Raw genomic sequence first — 19,330 nt, 5'->3', positions numbered from 1 at the left:
AGGGAGTGCGGGAAGCACGGCACAAGCGCGAGAAGCGCGGCACAGGCCCTGAGAGGGCGAGGGAGTGCGGGAAGCACGGCACAAGCGCGAGAAGCACGGCACAGGCCTCAGAGGGGGCGAGAATTGCAGGAAGCGCGGTACAGGTCTAGAGGGCGTGCGGCACAAGCACAAGAGGAGCAGCATAGGCCCAGAGAGGGCAGGAACCCCTGAGGGGGCGAGAGGCCCCAGAGAGGACGAGGAGCGTGGGAAGCGCAAAACAGGGCCCAGCGGGGGCGTTGCCAGGTGCATGAGCAGCCCAGAGGCGCCGGTAAAGGGACGCAGGTTGCGCAGCAAGCCCAGAGGCACCGGAGAGGGGCACCAGTGAGGAGCCCTGGAGCCGGGGGGGGGGGCAGTGAGGAGCCCCGGAGTTAGCGGGGTAGTGAGGAGCTCAGGGTGAGGAGGGGTGGCAAGGGGCCCCGAAGGCAGACAACGGGCTGTGGCCTAATAACATGGCCCAGGACAGATTACTCCAGCACCATCGATGAGGCTTGGGCTGCGGTGCAGGGGAGGAAAAGGAGCCGCAGACAGCGCCCCCCCCCATCATCGGGGTGCACACGAATGGGCAGCTTCCCGCTAATTCCAATTATCTATCGTTTATAAATAAGATCAAGGCATGGCAGGCGAGAGTAGGTGGTGGTCGGTCGGCCCATTACAGGGGGGCGGAGCCGCATGTCCGGAGAGGCTCCGAAAGTGGCACCCCTGTCACATACCCTAACAGAAATGTCACAGCATAATAGACAAATGTGATTTACCAGACCTATACCAGGGGAGTATAAGTAGGGTGATGACGTTACATTTTATGTATATGGCATAAGCAAACCTATTTCTGGACATTGAGGCCTCTTCCAATTCTAAACACTTGAAAAAGGATGATGAAAAACTGGAAAGCGTTAAGAACTACAAGAAAATTCAATGTTAACAGAAAACACTGAAACATGAGACTAAAGAGCTTTCGTTTATTTAAGTTACCAGAGAGGATGAAGAGGTGACTATCAGCCTACAAGTGCCTATCTGAGGAGGAGATATTAGGTTAGTGATGACTTTAATCCAGCAAAAGGAAGCATGACAACAATGAATTGATAGAAGCTGAAGCTAGACAAATTCAGAGTAGAAATTCAGCGGAAACTGTTAACAGCAAGTAGTTAATTACTGGGACAGCTTAACTAGGGACAAGGTGACTATTCCATCACCTGAAACCTTTAAACCAAAACGGCATGCCTAAAAGCTCTGCTACTGTTCATCAGAGCTTGTGGACTTGATGCAGAAGTCATGGCAAAACCCCTACGGTGTGTGTTATGCAGGAGGTTTGACTGGATGATCACAACAGCCCCTTCCGGTCTTGGGATGCATTAATATTAAAGGGATGGATGAGACATGAGGGTTTTCTTTTTTTTTTGGTTTTTTTTTTATAGAAAATGTTCTGCTTGGACCCTATGATATAATGATATTTCTGATGTTTGATTACTCTAATTTAATGAATTCAATCCAATTGTACTCTGTTGTATTTGTGCATTTGAGTATTCCATCCTAAGTGCAGTACTTTGCCCTAGTCCTTATTCAGTTTTATCGAGTTTATTATGGATTATTTCTCTAATTTATCAAGGTAATTTTGAATCCTAAGTCTATCCTCCAAAGTGTCTGCTACCCCATGCATCGGCACTATATGAAAATGTACTAAGTGTGCACTCGGTTCCAGCAAGCAGTTCATTAATGAAGACACTGAATAGCATCAGACCCATGACAGACACCTGGGGTACCCCACTAGATAGCTCCTCCCAGTTAGACAAGTGAGCTATTGGCAACTACCCTTCAAGCATGATTATCCAACTAGTGCCCCCACTTTACAGTAGTTTCAGTGTATTTCCTTAGTTTACTTAAAAGAATGTCATGTAAGACAGTGTCAAAAGCCTGGCTAATGGGGAAATATCATATTCACTGCTTTCCCCCATCCACAAAGCCCTTCAGGTTCATTCTGTTTTAAAACAAGTATTCCTCAATGAAAAGTTCTCCTACTGAGAAGTAAGTTCAAGAGTTATTTTCTTATAACATTCAGAAACCAGAACATGGAAAGGCAGCACATTATCTTCAACACAAAGTAGTAGCAAATTGTAGGAAAGTAGGGTAAGAAGGGACCTCACGAGGCCACACGTAGTTCAGCTCCTTGCTCAAGGCAGAAGCACCCTTGTCAAGTACCGGTTAAGCTTGCTCCTAAAAACTTCCAAGGATGGAGGCTGCATAAGTACACTTGGTAGCATCTTTCAATGCCTAACTATTACAGTAAGTATGTTTTTCCTAAAGTCCAATCTAAATTTCCCTGACTGCAATTTAAGATGATTGCTTCTTATTCTCTTCCCTGTGGATGCAGAGAATAGTCTGCCTCCATTCTCCACATAACTCTTCAGGCATTTGAAGACTTGTCAAACCTCCCCACTCAATCTTCTGTTCTCTAGACTTAATAACACTAATTGCTTCAGCCTTTCTTCATAAATCATGTTTACCAAACTTCTAATAACTTTTGTTGCTTTCTGATGGATTTCTTCTAATCTGACCACAGCTTTCTTGAAGTGTAGGGCCCAAAACTGCACACAGTTCTCCAGATAGTGTTGAATAGAGTGGAAGGATAATTTCCCTTGATTTGCAAGTGACACTCTTGTTAACCCAAATGCTATTGGCTTTTTTATATCAGGAGCATGCCTGTGGCTCATTCAGTTTACAGTCCACTGTAACCCTCAAGTCCTTTTCTGCAGTTCTGCAGTGTGGCCAGTCATTCCCCAGTCTGTATTGGAAATGATATTCACCACTTGTGGCTTCATTACGATCTACTTAATTATACAAAGAAAATCATAATATCTCCATACAATGGAGGCCCCTTCTCATGAGATTTGGAAGGGAACTGTACAGATAATGTAACATGTTAAGGATATAATAGAGTATAATATCTTTGAATACATTTTTACACAAAAACCCCCAAGAATCCATGGTTTAACCAGAGACAAAGACAGCTGAAGTGCTAATCTTAGAGTGGAAAGTGCAAAGTCTTTATAGAGGAAAGGAACTACATAGATATGCTAGTATAGGAGGAAAGATGGTAAGCAATAGCAAGAAGACTAGAATGCTAACCACTTAACTCCAGTACATCTAGGAAAACCCATTAAGAATAGACTAAGGGTAAGCAAAGAAAGTTCTGGAAATAAGATAGACATATATGGACATTTCAGAACAGATCTGATAAGATAATGTAAGGAGAAATCTAAGGGAATAATATAGAGCAACACAGAGGTTCTTTGCAAATGTTAGCTGATCTGATGGCCTCTCTTGCTAGCCCACTTGTGAGTATTCTGATCAAATGCTTGCAGCTGTAACTACTGTTTGCATGTGGTCATTAATATATTAGATGGCAATGCTACTTATTTGGTATTTGTTACAGTATTTTAGAACATTAATTTAAAGTAACTGTATAATTGTTCATGCCCTTTGGATTTAAAAAGGAGTTTTAGCTGAATTACTGATGTAGTCAATTATATTCCAAGAGCAAGACACAAAATGAAGGCCTCTACAGAACAGCAACTATTCCAGCCACCATTTCTCTCATGGACCTCACTCCTTCTTACATATTGCCTTGAGAAAAGACAGCAACTTCCAAAGTCCTGCTCTTTGGCATCTCAGGAAATACTGATTTAGACTGGAGGACCTAGAAACCTGGGAAAATTTCTGGGAGGAGAATCAAACGGAAATCCTCCTAAACTCCTGAGAACCTACTGCAGTGCAGAAACCAAAGTCTCTTTTTCACAGCATCTCCTTCCCTCTGCCCCACCACAGAGAAAAGAGCCTGGTACCTGCATGATCCTCACATAATCAGCTCGGTGGATTTCACTTTCCTTTACCACCTTCTTCTTCAGTGTTGCCAGATTCCTCTCAAGATGCTCTCGTTGCCGGATGTACTCCTGCTGCAGATCTGTGTCCACCCCCACAATCTCTACCTGATGGAAGACAGCACGCAGTCTCAGCAGCTCTGACAGCACAGACAGTCATCAGCTGTGAAAAGGAAGGCACCCTCACTCACCATGTCTGCCTGCTGCACATATTTGGTGTAGAGCTCCCGGATTCCCTCCTTCAGTCTCTTGGGCTCCTGAATGAAGCCCACACAGTTGTGAAGATCTGTTTTAAACCGCTTGACAAGAGCTTCCATGTCTCGCTCCTGCAGGAATTATACAGGAATGTCAATAATGGTGCGCGCTGCCATGCATCAGAACTGCCCGAGACTCCTGTTTGAACTGCTGCTGAGAACCATCCTGTGATCCTATACTGTTTATCTGACTTCTTTGAAAAGGTACCATGAAGACATCACACAGCTAGACAGCTAACCTGCTGGGGCCTGGATGCTCGTGTGGGTGGGATAGAAGTTACACCTTTCCTGACCCAGAGAGACTTACATTACAGTACTTGTATTATACTAGTGCCCAGGGGCCCCCATCAGGATCAGCAGCCTGTTGCCTCAGTCACTGATACACACAGGTCAACACCTTCTGCCAAAGGAGCTTGCAGTCTTATTAGGTACAAGATATAGGTAAACATAACAGATGCCAAGACACATGCTATGTTCACAACTTGATGTGCCAGATCAACACCCTCTCTTGACTCTTCCCAGAGTAAGTTTGTTGTTCACTTTTTCAATCCCATCCTCCAGCTTCATCAAACCCATCTTGGCTAACAAACTCCTTTGTTCCCCACAGCCAACTCTTCTGCTTCCTTCTTCCCTGACCTTCTGCTCACCTTTGATTTGACTTCCCTCAAACACTGGCATGCCCTAGTCTCCTCCATGCAAAAGTCCATCCTTCAGCTTTCCTGACTACTGAAAGTCATTGTAGTGTTTCAGCCCAGCAAGAGGGTGCTTAGACAAGGAGTTTAAAAATTCTGGGCTTGAGCAGGACAGGGAGGCAGGGGGTCATTTAGCTGTCTGTCTAACTACTCTGGAAAGCCTGAACAAGCTCAATCCTTGAAACATGCCCAACAGATCAACATACATAGGCTGCATGCAGTCACAGCTGACATTTGTAATGTTAACTCGCTTAAAAGTTTTCTTGTTTGGGAGATTCCTGACCCCTTCCCTATCACACCCTCACCTTTTCTACATACATACCCAGGAGATGGATGCTCTGCCCTCCATCCTCCCCCTGCCCCCCCCAAGCTTCTGTATATTCCCTGTCCACACAGAGCAAAAAGCACCAACTCTAAGGTCATGTCCTATACCTTTTGCCTCTCCTTGTGCATCTCGCGGTCAGTGGCCTTTAGCTTCTGCCGTAGCTCTGTGATATTTAGCTCAAGCTGCGTGTTCTGCTTCTGGAAACATTCCAGCTCCCCCTCCATCTGCAAGGAGACAGAATGTAGACATGGGGACTGGGAGGGAGACCGAGTGAAGGCAACTGTATATGAACAAGAGGCAATAGAACCACCTCCCTTTAAGCAGCATTGTCCTAAAACAAGTAAAAAAAACCAAACCAAAACAAAACAATTTTGGAACAACACTGCCCTCTGCTAGAGACACACAGGAAGTGCAGGACTCCCCTGCTTCAAATCCATTTTGGAAGATAGATATTTAAGCAACATTCCTTCCTTTGCTGGACTGCTGAAATTTTAGCCCTTGGGAAAACAAGAGACAGTGGTTTTGCCCATTTCAAAAAGCTTGCAGCTGTAAAAAAGAGGAAAGGCCACTCATTACAGACAATCTGGACAAAATAACTGATATGGATGAGTGCAATGTTTTGGAGGTATCCAGGTTGTAGCCATATTGGTCTAGAGGCCAAAGCAATCAAGACTCATGGTAGAGGTGATATCTTTTATTAGACCAACTAGATTTTGCAAGCATCTAGTTGGTCTAATAAAAGATATCACTTCTACTATGAGTCCTGATTGCTAATGTTTTGCAGGGCACCAGTCTAAGCAGCCTAACACTGATCAAAAATGTAATTTCCTTCTATGATAAGGTGACATGCTCGAGATGGGGGAAAGCAGTGGATACCTCGATTTTTAGCACAGCTTTGACACTATCTCTCATACCAAATCTCATTAATAAGATAAGGAAATATAGACTAAGTGAAAGTACTATAAAGTCGATAAACAACTGGTTGGATCATCATACTTAATGGGGATGGTTCAATGTCTAGTTGGGAAGAGAGATCAAGTGGGGCTCCCCAAGGGTCTGCCCTGGGTCTTGTATTATTTAATGTCTTCACTAATGATATGAATGAGGGGAATGAGTGAGCACTTAATGGATTTGTAGATGATATCATGTTGGGTGGTGTTGCAGACATTCTGGAGAGTAGGGCTAGGTTTCAGAATGACTTAAATAGACTGTAGAAATGGTCCAAAAATCAATTTGATTAAATTCAGCAAGGACAAGTGCAAAGTCCTGTATTAATGCAGACTGGGGAATGATTAGGTAAGGTGCAGTGCTCCAGAGAAAAGCCTAGTAGTTATAGCGCACTATAAGCTGAGCATCAGCCAACAGTGTTCTGTTGTTGTAAAAAACCAAAACAACAGTATCATGGGTTACATTAAAACAAACACTTCTTGCAAATCAAGGTAACTGATTTTTCTGCTCTATTTATCATTGGCAAGGTCTTACCTGGAGTACTATATCCATTTTTGGCCTCCACACTTCAAGAAAGATGTAGACAGACTGGAAACAGTCCAGCAGAGAGTAATAAAACTGATTAGAGGTCTGAGAAAAATGACTTAAGGAAAGGCTAAAAGAACTAGTGTTATTTAATCTGGAGAAGAGAAGCTGGGGGTGGTGGGGCACAGGATTTCATAACAATCTTCAAATACCAGGAGGCAGAGAATAAAGAGAATGGAGACAGATTTTTCTCTGTCGGCCATAGAGGACAGGACAGGAGCAGAGGCCTCAAACTGCAACACAGGAAATTTAGCTTCAAGATGAGGAAGAACTTTCTGACTATGAAGGTCAAGCATTGGAACAGGCTGCCTAGAGAGGCTGTGGAATCTGAATGCCAGGAAATTTTCAAGAGTGGGTTAGACAGACACGCGGCTAGGACAGTTTAGTTACGGACAATCCTTCTTTGAGCAGGGGGCTGGACTAGATGACCTTGTGAGGTCCCTTCCAGTCCTACTTTCCCATGATCTATGGAATACAGGAAAAGTACAGCACTGAATAAGATTGCTGGTATAGAACTCAGCTGATAGAGGAGTTCAGAATCCACTGGATGGATGCTGGAGAATCCTGGATTACTGTATTGTGTACCCTGACAGATGCTATGGAGACATGGATTATTCAAACCTACTGTAACAGTTTTATATATTTTATATGCATCTTTATGATCTGGCTAGACACTTCATTCCTGGATCAATGTATAAGGTTTATGGAGGAATTAAAGTCCATGGAAGTAATCAATGCAAACTCTTATGCTGAAACAATACAAAAAATCTAGACTGCTGAAATTTTAGACCCTGAGAAAACAAGAGATAGTGGTTTTGCCTGTTTAAAAAAGCCTGCAGCTCTACAAAAGGAGAAAAGCCACTTATTTTCCATCCATTACAGACATGGAATTATGCTTTGACACCTCCTTATAAGCAGTGCTTCTTGGGACCCCAGGGGCATCCCTTCATGGCACCACATATTCCAATCAGAGTTTAAAGAAGGAGCACTTAGCAGAAGCTGCCTCAGCTTCTTTTGTTACTACTGAGAAAGAGGGCAAACCATAGGGATGTACAGACAACGCTCTCAAGGAACCACCATTACTTAACTTCTAAACAGGTTCTGTACATGTCATTTATTTGAACCTAGAACTATCATCCCAAAGCGAGCAGCAGATCTAGAGGCCAAGTCCAAAAAAACAGCATTGTATAAACAAATGAAGAAAACTCCAGGTAGTAACCCTGCAAACTCTGATGGAGGCTGGTTGTTGGTCAAGCTGCCTTAGTCCTGTCAGGAAGAAGGCAGGTCAGTGTGGCACCTTAGAGACTGGATGGCTCAGAGACCTGAGTTTTCATAGGAACAACACCAATAGTATGGTATATGGAACATACCTTTAAGGGGCCTGCAGTGGAATGGTCCAGTTTTCCCCCAGAGGCCCTGTGGGTGGGGCTGGTTGGGGTGTGGGGGTTCTCCCTGCAAGCTGTGACTGTGTGTACTGCTGAATCCTGCTTCCTAATAAAGACAAAGCTGTTTATCATCCCACCTGTCTCTGCTGAATGCTGACTTGAGGACAGAACCCCAGGGACACAGATCTGAGTGAGTACCCCATCCCTGGAACCCAATGGACTAGAGCAGGGGTCAGCAACATTTTTGGGCAGAGTGCCAAGAACACCCACAACTTCAACTTGTAAGATGTTGGCATGCCAGGAGTGGATGGCGGGTGAGCCACACAGGGCCTGATTCTTGTGGCCATATGGTCCCAGCCCCTTCCTTGCCATCGACCCAAAGGCATGCGTGCCAAGCAAAATGTCTCTGAGTGCCGCATTTTGGCACCTGTGCTGGGGGTTGCCTACCCCTGGCCTAGAGTAAACATTATAGAAAGCGTCTAATGAAGTAGGTTGTTGCCTATGAAAGCTCATACCTCTCTGAAATAGATAGTCCCTAAAGGTACCATCCCATCTTGCCTTCTGCCTGTCTTCAGCGTAACATAGCTAAATACCTCTCAGCACAATCTAAAATCATTAGGTGTTAGCACCCTATCTGAAACTCAGTGTAACACTCAATGCAAAATACAATTCATTTCTACAATCAAGGAATTACGTGAAAACTGTTTCTGTGCCCCACACACTAGAAGAATGCTAATACTGTGCCAATATTAAACAAGAGCAAGGATGACCTTGATAATTACAGGTTGGTTAGATTTACATCAGTACTAAGCAAAGTAATAGAAAAGGCGATAAAGAATTCAAATTAAAAGTTGCAAACAAAATTAATGCCAATGAACATGGTTTTATGGAAAGGAGATCTTATCAAGCAAATCTGATTTCATTTTTGATGAGATTACAAGTGTAGTTGATAAAAATAACTATGTAAATGTAATATACTTTGACCCAGTACATGAAATGCTGATTAAAAATAGTACTATTAAATAAACACAGTTAAATGGATTAAAAGCTGACATCAAGAAATAATTGTCAATGGAGATGCCTAACAAGTCAGATAAGGGCTTCCAGTGGCATTCTTTAGAATTCTGTCCTAGGTCCAATGCCATTCAGTATTTTTATCCTTATCCCAGAAGTACATTTAAAATCACTGTGGATAAAAGATGCAGACGACAAACTAATTAACACTGTGATGCATAAGGAGGATGGGGCATTCTACATAGGTTGGTAAATTCAGCCAGTTTAAGCAAATGCAATTTAATACAGGCAAATGCAGAGTTGCAAAGGAACAAAGAATGCAGATTCTGTCTCCTGAACAGGGACTGTACTCTGAAAAGCAATGACCTTTGGTTCTATAGGCCCACTCAATCATTGCTTTTCAGAGTACAGTCCCTGTTCAGGAGACAGAATCTGCACATTGTAAAATGATCTCAGTACTCCTACTTATTACTCCCCTAACTTGACATACACAGTTAAATGGATTAAAAGCCGACATCAAGAAATAATTGTCAATGGAGATGCCTAACAAGTCAGATAAGGGCTTCCAGTGGCAAATGCATATTTTCCTAAAAGAGGCCAAAATTGTTGTAATTTTTTTTTATTGGATTAATGGTCACAATAAAACCCTTGCTTCTGGAGTTAAAACAACACTCCAACCCTACTATCTTTCTAACAAGCATCTAGTTCGTGATTTTAAATCAAGTGAGAGAGAATCCACCAATCAGTCACTGCTGAATTTGTGTTTAATGTCTATAATTTTGTCTATAGTGTAGGAAGGGCAGGAGAAAGGAGTGTTATTCTGCATGAATTTATTTTTTCAACAGAAAAAGCATCCTGCATCCAACAGCACAATTAGCATGGCCTGAAGACTGTGAGGCTTACCTCATGGATCTGTTCCTTCATGGCTCTGATGTCATTCTCCCTTGGCTCTATTTGCTTCTTCAGCTCCTTTATTTTATAATCTAATACAAACTTGAACTTTTCCAACTCCTGGTTTTTCTTTTTTAGGTCATAGATCCGCTTCTCCTGGGAGAAACAGACAGAATGTATCAAGTCAACGCTGACCAAAAAGCCTCAGAACAGGTGGCTAGATCAGAATAAGACCTCTCAAACAGACTCTGTGATGGGGTGTGAACATATGAGAAACAGATGATGCATCTGCAGATTCTCTGGAGACTAAAAGTCATGTTACCTGGATTATAGGTGTATTGGTTGGCAGTTCTAGAGTCCTGCCTTTGATTGTTTACACCACACACATCCCAGAGAATACAGTTGCTTACCTGCTGGGGGTGAACACTCCAGCAACAGATCTTTTCTGGGATTTGTACTTCCTCCTGATTTCCCTCTCATCATGCCCAGGTACAAACACTTAACTAGCAAATGTATTCCAGTTGGCTAGTGTTAACTCCTTTGGTCTTTCTGGGAACCAGCCTAAAGCTGTTCTTCAGTAATCATGGAAGGAGTCAATTACCCCAAATGTATGTCTTTGTAAAACTGAAAGAAAGATTTTTCACCCTTTTCTCACTAGTCCAGAATGTATCACCTTCCTTCTTTCCTTTCCTCTCTGCATGGTTCCACTAATAAAAGCTCCTCACTTTCATGTCTAAAGTTTCTAACAGCATGATTAAGAAGACTAAGCATAAGCACACAGCTACAGCATAGCAATCCATAAACTACAAAAGGTTACGTAATTTGCTAATCATTATCAAAATAATTAAGTGTACAAGCATGTAAGTGCATATCATATTATCCTGGTATGTGGACCCTGCATATAAGTTGACACCGCATTTTCAGATTCAATTTTTGGAAAAACAGGTTTTTCCTTAAATATTATTTATTTTATAACGCTAACACAAACTTGAACTTTTCCAGCTTGTACTTTTCCTTTTTCAGGTCACAGATCTGCTTCTCCTGGGATAAACAGACAGAGATATGCTAGGTCTCAATTTTTATGCAAGGGTCAACTGAAAATCAGGCATGGCAGAGTTATGGGGCAACTGCATACCAACCATGCACATGTCAGGTTTGATTTGCATGGTTCTTTTACAAGAAAAAAATAGGCATCATTAGAACAATACAATACTTTATATATTATTTTAGTTGTTTACCAATAGTTTATTAGTAATTAAACCTTAGCTTGCCAGAAGGTCTTAGTCTATATTCTGTTATTCATTTCTTAATTAACCTAAGTTGCAAATATTATTATTTGCTTAGCTGGATATGTTAATGGCTTTAAACATTCTGCTGGATATGGCATTTGTAACACCTGCCAAGTTCATACTGCAGCCATTTAAGATGGGGTTTGGACATTTTTTCAGTGCTTCCCTAGGACTTGAACTATGTCCAAGGCTAGCACCAGTGAAGACTGAAACCTTAGTCACAAATCCCCATAGACAGGCAGCAGAGAATGACAGACATCAGCTACACATCCAAGCAAGGGAAAAAAAAACTCACAACCTTGAGCTCTGGTGCTCCATCAAAGATGGGGATGTGGTGGCTATGGCACACGAAGCCCTTAAAACATAAGTTGTAAGGTCTCCAAGAAAGGGGTTGTACTCTCATTCCAGATCATGGACAGCTCAGACCTGCTGACTGTATTGTGGTGCTGGTCAGAGGCACCAAATATTAATGCCAGTAGCTATGTTCAAGTGCGGGGCGGGTGACAGCCTAAGCCATTCAGACTGCCAGTTGTACCTCACCTTGTCCTGAATGGTCTCATCCCTCTCTTGAATCTCTCTCTTCAGTCCCAGGATATCTTTCTCTAATGACTTAATGATGCCTTGCAGTTTCTGCTGTTCTATTTTCATTGCTTCAATGTCACTGCTGCGCTCTTCAATCTCTTTCTGGAGGCTGCTGAACTGGAGAAGCACAAGGAAAAAAAGTATTAATTTTCTCTGATGCAAAATTGTTGTCTATGAAAGCTCATGCCTCTCTGAACTAGTTAGTCTCTAAGATACCATCCTGCCCTGCCTTCTGCCTGACCTTAACGGTTGCATTTTGTAAGGTCTGGAAGGAAATGAGATGGACAGCATGAAGACTAGAGAGAGGGAGAGGGAAGTAATCAGATGTGTGGTGCTCAAATGAGCATTTTTGTTCTGTGGACAGGAAGAAAAGGGCTGGTGTCAGACATAGTTTCATCATTTCTAGGGTCGGAAGGGACATGAGTAGATCATCTAGTCCGACCCCCTGCCATGGCAGGAAAGAGTACTGGGGTCAGATGACCCCAGCAGGGTGTACATCTAACCTCTTCTTAAAGACCCCCAGGGTAGGAGCCAGTTACAGAGAAAGACAGAAATTTGGATGCTTGGGGATTATTAGATGGGGAGGATTAAAAAAAACCTGAGGTTGAAGGACTGCTTGATGGAAAGAATGGCAGTTATCCACTGCAGTGGAGAATGATGGAACTCTGGACCACTTTGGAAGGAAATCAGAAGCTGTGTCTGCTTCTGAGGCTTGAAGACCCCAAGTAACAATACCATGGTATTGATAGATCTGGTTCATGTCACTGCTACCCAAAATGCTCTAAACAACTGGACAGGTTTCTGACAACTGTACACTGGAGTTTCTTGGAGAAACTCTGAATAATAGCAGAGGCCCTTAATTGTCTTCAAACTCTGGAAGATCACATCATGTGCATCATGCTCTGCTCACATTCAGGGGTTCACAACACTGAAGGGGAGTTATTTTCCGCTTTTTAAATGAAGGCTTATATTTGCAGAACCTGATGGTCTTGGATTCCCCACATTTCACAGTGAGAGTAGTTTAAGGCATAAAGGACAACATAGTTTTCACTGAGTAACAGTAATGTGCTTGGTGCTGCACAGATAAAGACTAAATGCGTCTTTGGTGCAGGGACAAACTTTCAAATGTACAAAATACATCCAGCAAAGGAAGAGAGTCTCAAACCTATGCAGAGCTGGAAAGTTAGTGAAGACTTCATGGAACACAGAGTGTACCTTATGAATATAAATCAAAATGTGGACATTACTACATGTGAGACTGTTATATGTACACAGCACAGGGAAGCACAAAAACAGAGAAAAAGGAACTTCTTACCAAATGTAGATTCAGTGAGTACAGACTACAAGTGGAATGTGAGACGCACAAAGCCCAGAAGGCCCTTTCTACTTCAATGTCCTGAATATAATTAAGTGGGGAATACCTCCTCGCAGTTTACCGCTACATCAGGGGCATACAACAAGGGCTTGGTGAACAACTGTTCACCAGGGCACCCTTGGGGAAAACTGGGAGTAATGGTCACAGACTCCTTGAAGACTGTTTCAGGCTCAACATTAGGAAAAGCTTCTTCAGAGCTAGGGTGTCCAGGCTGTGGAATAACCTCCCTCCAGAGGTGGTGCAATTGCCTACTCTGGAAATCTTCAAGAGGAGACTGGATGGTCACCTTGCTGAGGTCACCTGACCCCAGTTGTCCTTCCTGTTTGGTGCAGGGGGTTGGATCCAATGATCTTCTGAGGTTGCTTCCAGCCCTACAATCTATGAATCGGGAACTACTGAAATAGAAAGAAAAACTTTGCCCAGCCTTGGCCAAAATCAGATACAGATCCATGGTAGATAGCGATCTGCCATCAGATCAGGGATGATGATCTTGGCAGCAATGACAGACGCATGTAACAGGTCGCACCCACTCCTCAGAGATCAAGTGGGTGGACTTTTCTCTTATACTTTGGCAACTGTTGCTTAGCTTTCCCTGCTAACTAAGTATCACCAAATTGAAAATAGCTGGTGAAGTGTCATGATGTTTTATTAATATGATGACCTTCCACAAATATCTGAAGAATGGAAATACCAGGAGAGAAATAAATTATTTAGAGTTCTACCAAGAGTGAAATTAAGAAAGCTGGGAAAAGACAAACTTTGGCTGGATACAAGAAACATCTTCCTGACAGTAAGATGCATCAGACTGCAGAAAAGTTTCTCAAATAGAGGGGGAAAACCACATCTTCATGGGCTCAAACACTATTGTTGTTATATATTATTTATATACTATGCTAAATTATACAGAGCACCAAAGAATGTATTAACTGGAACACTTCTGCACTGGCTCTAATCTTTTACAAGTAGCGTTCTGTTTCCTTTTCAGACCAACCTATCATAGAAAGGGGCAACTACTCGCTTATGCCAGAGTAAGTGCCACGAATGTCTTGCCACAAAAGTGCCACAGAAATAAACACAAACATTATGCTAACAGGCCTACCCATCTCCCCCACTACCCTCAGCATTGATATTCCATGTGCCAAGCCTGTTTCAGATGATAGAGCAGTTACCTTTTTCCTCATGATCCCCGTCTCTCCTTTCAATCGAAGATTTGATTCTCTCTCTTCCCGGAGTCGTCTCTCATACTTGATCTTGATCTCTTGGATTTCCCGATCTTCATCTTCTTCAATCTGTTTCTTAGTTTCTTCAAACTCTCGGAGCTGCTGCCTGGCATCATCCTGTGCCTGGAGTCGGAAAAAGAGAAGAGGGCCGGAAGAAGCTTTGGGAACTATCAAGCTATCACTCCTCAGCCTCTTGAAGGCTCAGATAAAGCGTAGCTCAGTTTCCCCCCGCCCCCAGAGCTGACTAGTCAACAGCAGCAATATTAAAGATTAAGACTTTTTAAACCTGTGGAACTAGAACAGTATTAAGATTTTTGAAACTTGTGGAAATTAGACATGCTGAGGGAAAAGAGTTATTTACTTATCTGAAATTGCTGTTCTTCTCTCAGGGTCTATATTTTATTGAACCCCTCAACTTTGACTGCACAAATACCATTTGAACAAATTTAAATTCTGAGATTATTAAAATGTAATGTTAAATCTTCACAATATTTAAATAACAGGGCAAGTTATTTTAAAATACTTTGGTCAGCATTTTCAAACTTGGATATTCAACAAATTCTTATTTACAACAAATTCTTATTTAGGCACTAAAACAGAAGTATAATGATGTTTCCAGACACTGAGCATCTGCAGTTCCAAGAGACCATAGCACCTCTGAAATTCTAGCTCCATTTTTTTTCTGTAGCTAGTGGTAGGCATCAAGGCTGTGAACAAAGAGTCACATGTAGCACTACAAAAACAGGGTGTACAGATGTTCCAGCCCTGACTGGACAGTTACAAGCTTGCCTCAAAGGTGCCATCTCCAGCCAAGGAGAAAATGGGTGGCTGCACTTTTGCTCCCCCCCCAGGAGAACCTGTCAGTGAGCCCGATTACTAACCATTTGCCCCTGCCAGCACGCTGTCAGTGATCAGTGGCTCTCGCTGTTTCTGCTAGGGCTATGGCAGCAGGAAGAGCCCAAGGGAGGCACAGCTCTTCCTAGCATTCGGTGGAGCCAGCAGCAGATCTTCCTGCCTCTGCTTGGCAGGAACTGGGGCTGCTCTTCCATTGGTGATGTGTGTGTGGGTGGGGAGAGCATGTTCCCCCCCACCCAAATTTCTACTCCAATGGTGGGGCACAGGGCTATAGCCTAGCTGGAGGCAGGGCACGGCAGCAGCTGTGGGGGGCAGCAGCAGTACAATTTCTGCACTTACTGCAGGATAACACAGCCCAGTCAGAGCTAGCACCCAGCATTAAGGGGGACAGTGGCAGCGTGGAGTTGTGCCCCCCAGCTGTCAACACTTATGCATCATCATTGGGCTCTTCCTACCATTCCTGTGCCAGCAGAACAGTTGGAAGAGATGTCAGGGCTGCCAGGAGAACAAAGGCTCTTCCTGGTACTCTTGTAGTGGCAGTGACTGCTCTGCCACTGCCTTTCACACTGGTGGCAAAAACGTCCCTTCAGGGCCCTATAACATAGAATCATAGAATCAATGAGTTGGAAGGGACCTAGACAGATCATCGAGTCTGACCCCTTGCCATGGGCAGGAATGAGCACTGGGGCTGGGAGGGGTCATAAGACCCCAGCCAGGTGCCTATCCAGTCTCCTCTTGAAGATTTCCAGGGAAGGTGAGAGCACCACCTCTCTGGGAAGCCTATTCCAGGCTCTGGCCACCCTTACAGTGAAGTACTTCTTCCTAATATCTAACCTAAACCTATCCTCCCTCAGCTTGTGGTCATTGTTCCTAGTGACTCCAAGGGGGGCCCTGGTGAACAGACTTTCCCCGAGTCCCTGCTGCTGGCCCCTGATAAGGTTGTAGGCAGCCACAAGTTCCCCCCTCAGTCTCTTCTTGCGGACACTGAAGAGATTCAGGTCCCTCAGCCTCTCCTCATAGGGCTGGCAACAGAGGCCCCCAACCATACGAGTGGCCTCCTTTGGACCCTCTTCAGGTTCTCCACGTCCCTTTTCAAGTGCGGTGCCCAAAACTGGACACAGGACTCCAGCTGCGGCCTGACCACCACCGCATAGAGGGGGAGCAAGACCTCTCTGGACCGTTAGTGATGCCCCTGTTGATGCATGACAGGGTGCGGTTGGCTCTGCCTATTGCTTCATTGCATTGGTGACTCATATTCACCCTGGAGTCAATCCTGACTCCAAGATCCCTCTCTGCCTCTGTGCTGCCGAGAGGGGCAGCCCCTAACCTATACCCATAATGGTGGTTCCCTCTCCCCAGGTGCAGCACCCTGCACTTGTCCTTGTTGAACCTGTTCAGATCCACCCACTTCTCCAACCTATCCAGGTCTGCCTGGATGCGGTCCCTGCCTGCCAGTGTATTCACTTTACACAACAGCTTGGTGTCATCAGCGAACTTGAACAGGGTGCTCTCCACCCCCTCGTCCAGGTTGCTAATGAAGATGTTGAACAGCATTGGCCCAAGGACTGAGCCCTGGGGGACTCCGCTGCCCACACCCTCCCAGGTCAACATCAACCCGTCCACCACCACCCTCTGGGTGCGCCCCTGGAGCCAGTTTGCCACTCATGTGACTGTGCATTTGTCAATACTGCAGCCCCTTAGCTTGCCCACCAGAATTGGGTGGGACACTGTGTCGAAGGCCTTCTGGAAGTCCAAGAAGATGACATCGACTTCCTCCTTCACATCTAAGCTCTTTGTTACCTGGTCATAGAAAGAGACCAGGTTGGTCAGGCATGCTGGTTACCCCACAACATCACTTCCCCTGCAGGCTCTCACAAATGTGGCCCTTGATAATTTTTTCAAAGACCTTCCCCGGGATAGAAGTGAGGCTGACTGGCCTGTAGTTCTCAGGCTCTTCCTTCCTCCCCTTCTTGAAAATAGGGACCACATTGGCCCTTTTCCAGTCCTGACTGACTTGGTCTGAGCACCAGGAGTCCTGGAACAGCCATGCCAATGGCTCCACAATGACACCAGCCAATTCCCTCAGCACCCGTGGATGAAGGTCATCCGGGCCTGCCGACTTGGATACATCTAAGCCCTCCAGGTAATCCTTAACTAGGTCTGAACTAACAGTCAGGGGACTCGCATCCTTCCTGGGCCTCTCTACACTATCACCCGAGAGCACCCCATTGTCAGCATACAGGAACACGGAGGCAAAGAACTTGTTGAAGAGTTCTGCCTTCTCTCGCGCATCCATCACCAACTGCCCTGCCCTGCCCTGTCCTGCCCCATAGGGGTCCAATGTTACCCGAAGACTTCTTCTTGCTACCTATATACTTGAAGGACTTTTTGTTATCCTTAATCCCAGAAGCTAATCTAAGTTCCAGTGCTGCTTTAGCCTCCTTTACCAAATCCCTACAAGCTTGGGTCAGGGAGGTGTACTCCTCCTTTGTCCCTGCCCACTGCTTCCACCACCAGTGCACTTTTTTCTTTGCCCTCAGGCCAGCCTGCATATCCGCGCTCAGCCATGAAGGTTTCTTGGACCCTTTTCCTGCCTTCCTGCGCAGTGGAATTGCGTCCTGCTGCGCCCCAAGGATAGCCTCCTTAAGGAAGGACCACCTTTCCTGGACCCCCATACTAGCTACCCCCTGGGCTCCAAGTGCCTCCCTGACTACTTGCCCTGAGCACATCGAAGTTGGCTTTTCTAAAGTCAAGCATTTGCGCTGCGCTAGTTACTCTCCCCATCTTTCTCTGAATAGCAAACTGGATCATTTCATGATCACTGTCCCCTAGCCTCCCTTGTACTAGCACCTCCCCCACGAGGTCATCCCCAGAGGCTAATACTAGATCCAGTATGGCGTTTTCCCTAGTGGGGACGAGTACCTCCTGCACGAGGTGTAGGTCCTGTATGCATGTCAGGAACCTTCATGAGTGGCTAGACCTGGCCGACTGCTCCTCCCAGTTGGTCAGGGTAATTCATATCCCCCATGACCACAACATCCTTTGCACGCACGGTCTCTCCCAGCTGTCTGGAAAATTCCAGATCCAGCTCTTCCTGGACAGCTGGCCACACCTGGGTAAGCTGCCAGGAAAACAGACACTTGCCAAGCGGCTGAGAGGAAAGGGAGAGCAGAGCATTCTGGGATTCCTAGAAACCCTTTAGTGCAGAGGTGGACAAAATATGACCTGCAGGCTGGATCTGGCTTGCCAATTGATTATATCTGGCCTGAGGCTGCCCCCACAGCACTCTGCATGGGGCCGAGCCCTGCCTGCTCCCACCTGGAGCAGCCCACACTGTGCTCCTGCCTGCACCCACCCCACACCAGCCAATTGCACTGTCCTGGCTCTGGCCAGCTTGCACAGCACTGACGTTGCAGCTACCTGGGTACTGCTTGGCATTCCCTGCCTCCAGCAGCTCCTCCTCCTGCTTCTGCTTTCCCCACTCCAGGAAGCAGGCAGTGCGGAAAAGGGCAGGGGCCATGGGGATGCATGCTGGGCACCATAATCTCAGCCAGGCAGTGGGGAAACTGCAGCTGGGTGTCTTCAGCCCCAGTGCACAGGACTCCATCTCCAGCTCTGGGCCACTTTCCATCCACTCAACTGCCTGCGGGTGGCTGCTCATTGTGCTGGATGGGTGGAGTGGATAGAAGGTGGCCAAGAGCTGGCACCCCATCTGCTGGGGCCAAGAGCTGCCCAATTACAGTTTCCCTTCTGCCTGGCTGGGTGTGTGGTGCCCTGTGCATGTCTCCTGTTATCTGTCCGCTCCATGTTCTTGGGGAACCTGACACAGGACACAGACTGTCTGACTCACAAAGAATCACCCCTTCCCCACCTAAACAGAAACTAATTAAGATGCAGTGAGAGATGCATCTAAAACCCTCCAGATAAGAGTGACAAAAGTGCAACAAGTGCCCTAGGTCTCATTTGCATCTGAGATGGGAACAGATGACCATTCATTTACATGA

General features: G+C 45.1%; 1 protein-coding gene across 3 annotated transcripts in view; it reads right to left on the bottom strand.

Moving 5' to 3' along the window:
- The window catches only part of CFAP57 (cilia and flagella associated protein 57), a 91,592-nt gene that overhangs the window by 19,477 nt on the left and 52,785 nt on the right, over positions 1–19,330 (bottom strand). For 2 of the 3 annotated variants that reach the window (XM_019531252.1, XM_019531253.1), the window contains 6 exons: positions 14,421–14,594; positions 11,835–11,993; positions 10,018–10,161; positions 5,290–5,406; positions 4,103–4,237; positions 3,876–4,019 (listed from right to left, as the gene is read on the bottom strand). In XM_019531252.1, coding sequence (XP_019386797.1) covers positions 3,876–4,019; positions 4,103–4,237; positions 5,290–5,406; positions 10,018–10,161; positions 11,835–11,993; positions 14,421–14,594 — 873 coding nt within the window. Of the gene's footprint in view, positions 1–3,875; positions 4,020–4,102; positions 4,238–5,289; positions 5,407–8,971; positions 9,287–10,017; positions 10,162–11,834; positions 11,994–14,420; positions 14,595–19,330 lie in introns of those variants that run through there. The other variant, XM_019531254.1, reaches the window with a different exon arrangement.

Source organism: Crocodylus porosus, unplaced genomic scaffold (genome assembly GCF_001723895.1).
Source record: "Crocodylus porosus isolate Cpor-Errol unplaced genomic scaffold, CroPor_comp1, whole genome shotgun sequence".
NCBI lineage: Eukaryota > Metazoa > Chordata > Crocodylia > Crocodylidae > Crocodylus > Crocodylus porosus.
This window is presented reverse-complemented; position numbering and strand designations above follow the sequence as displayed.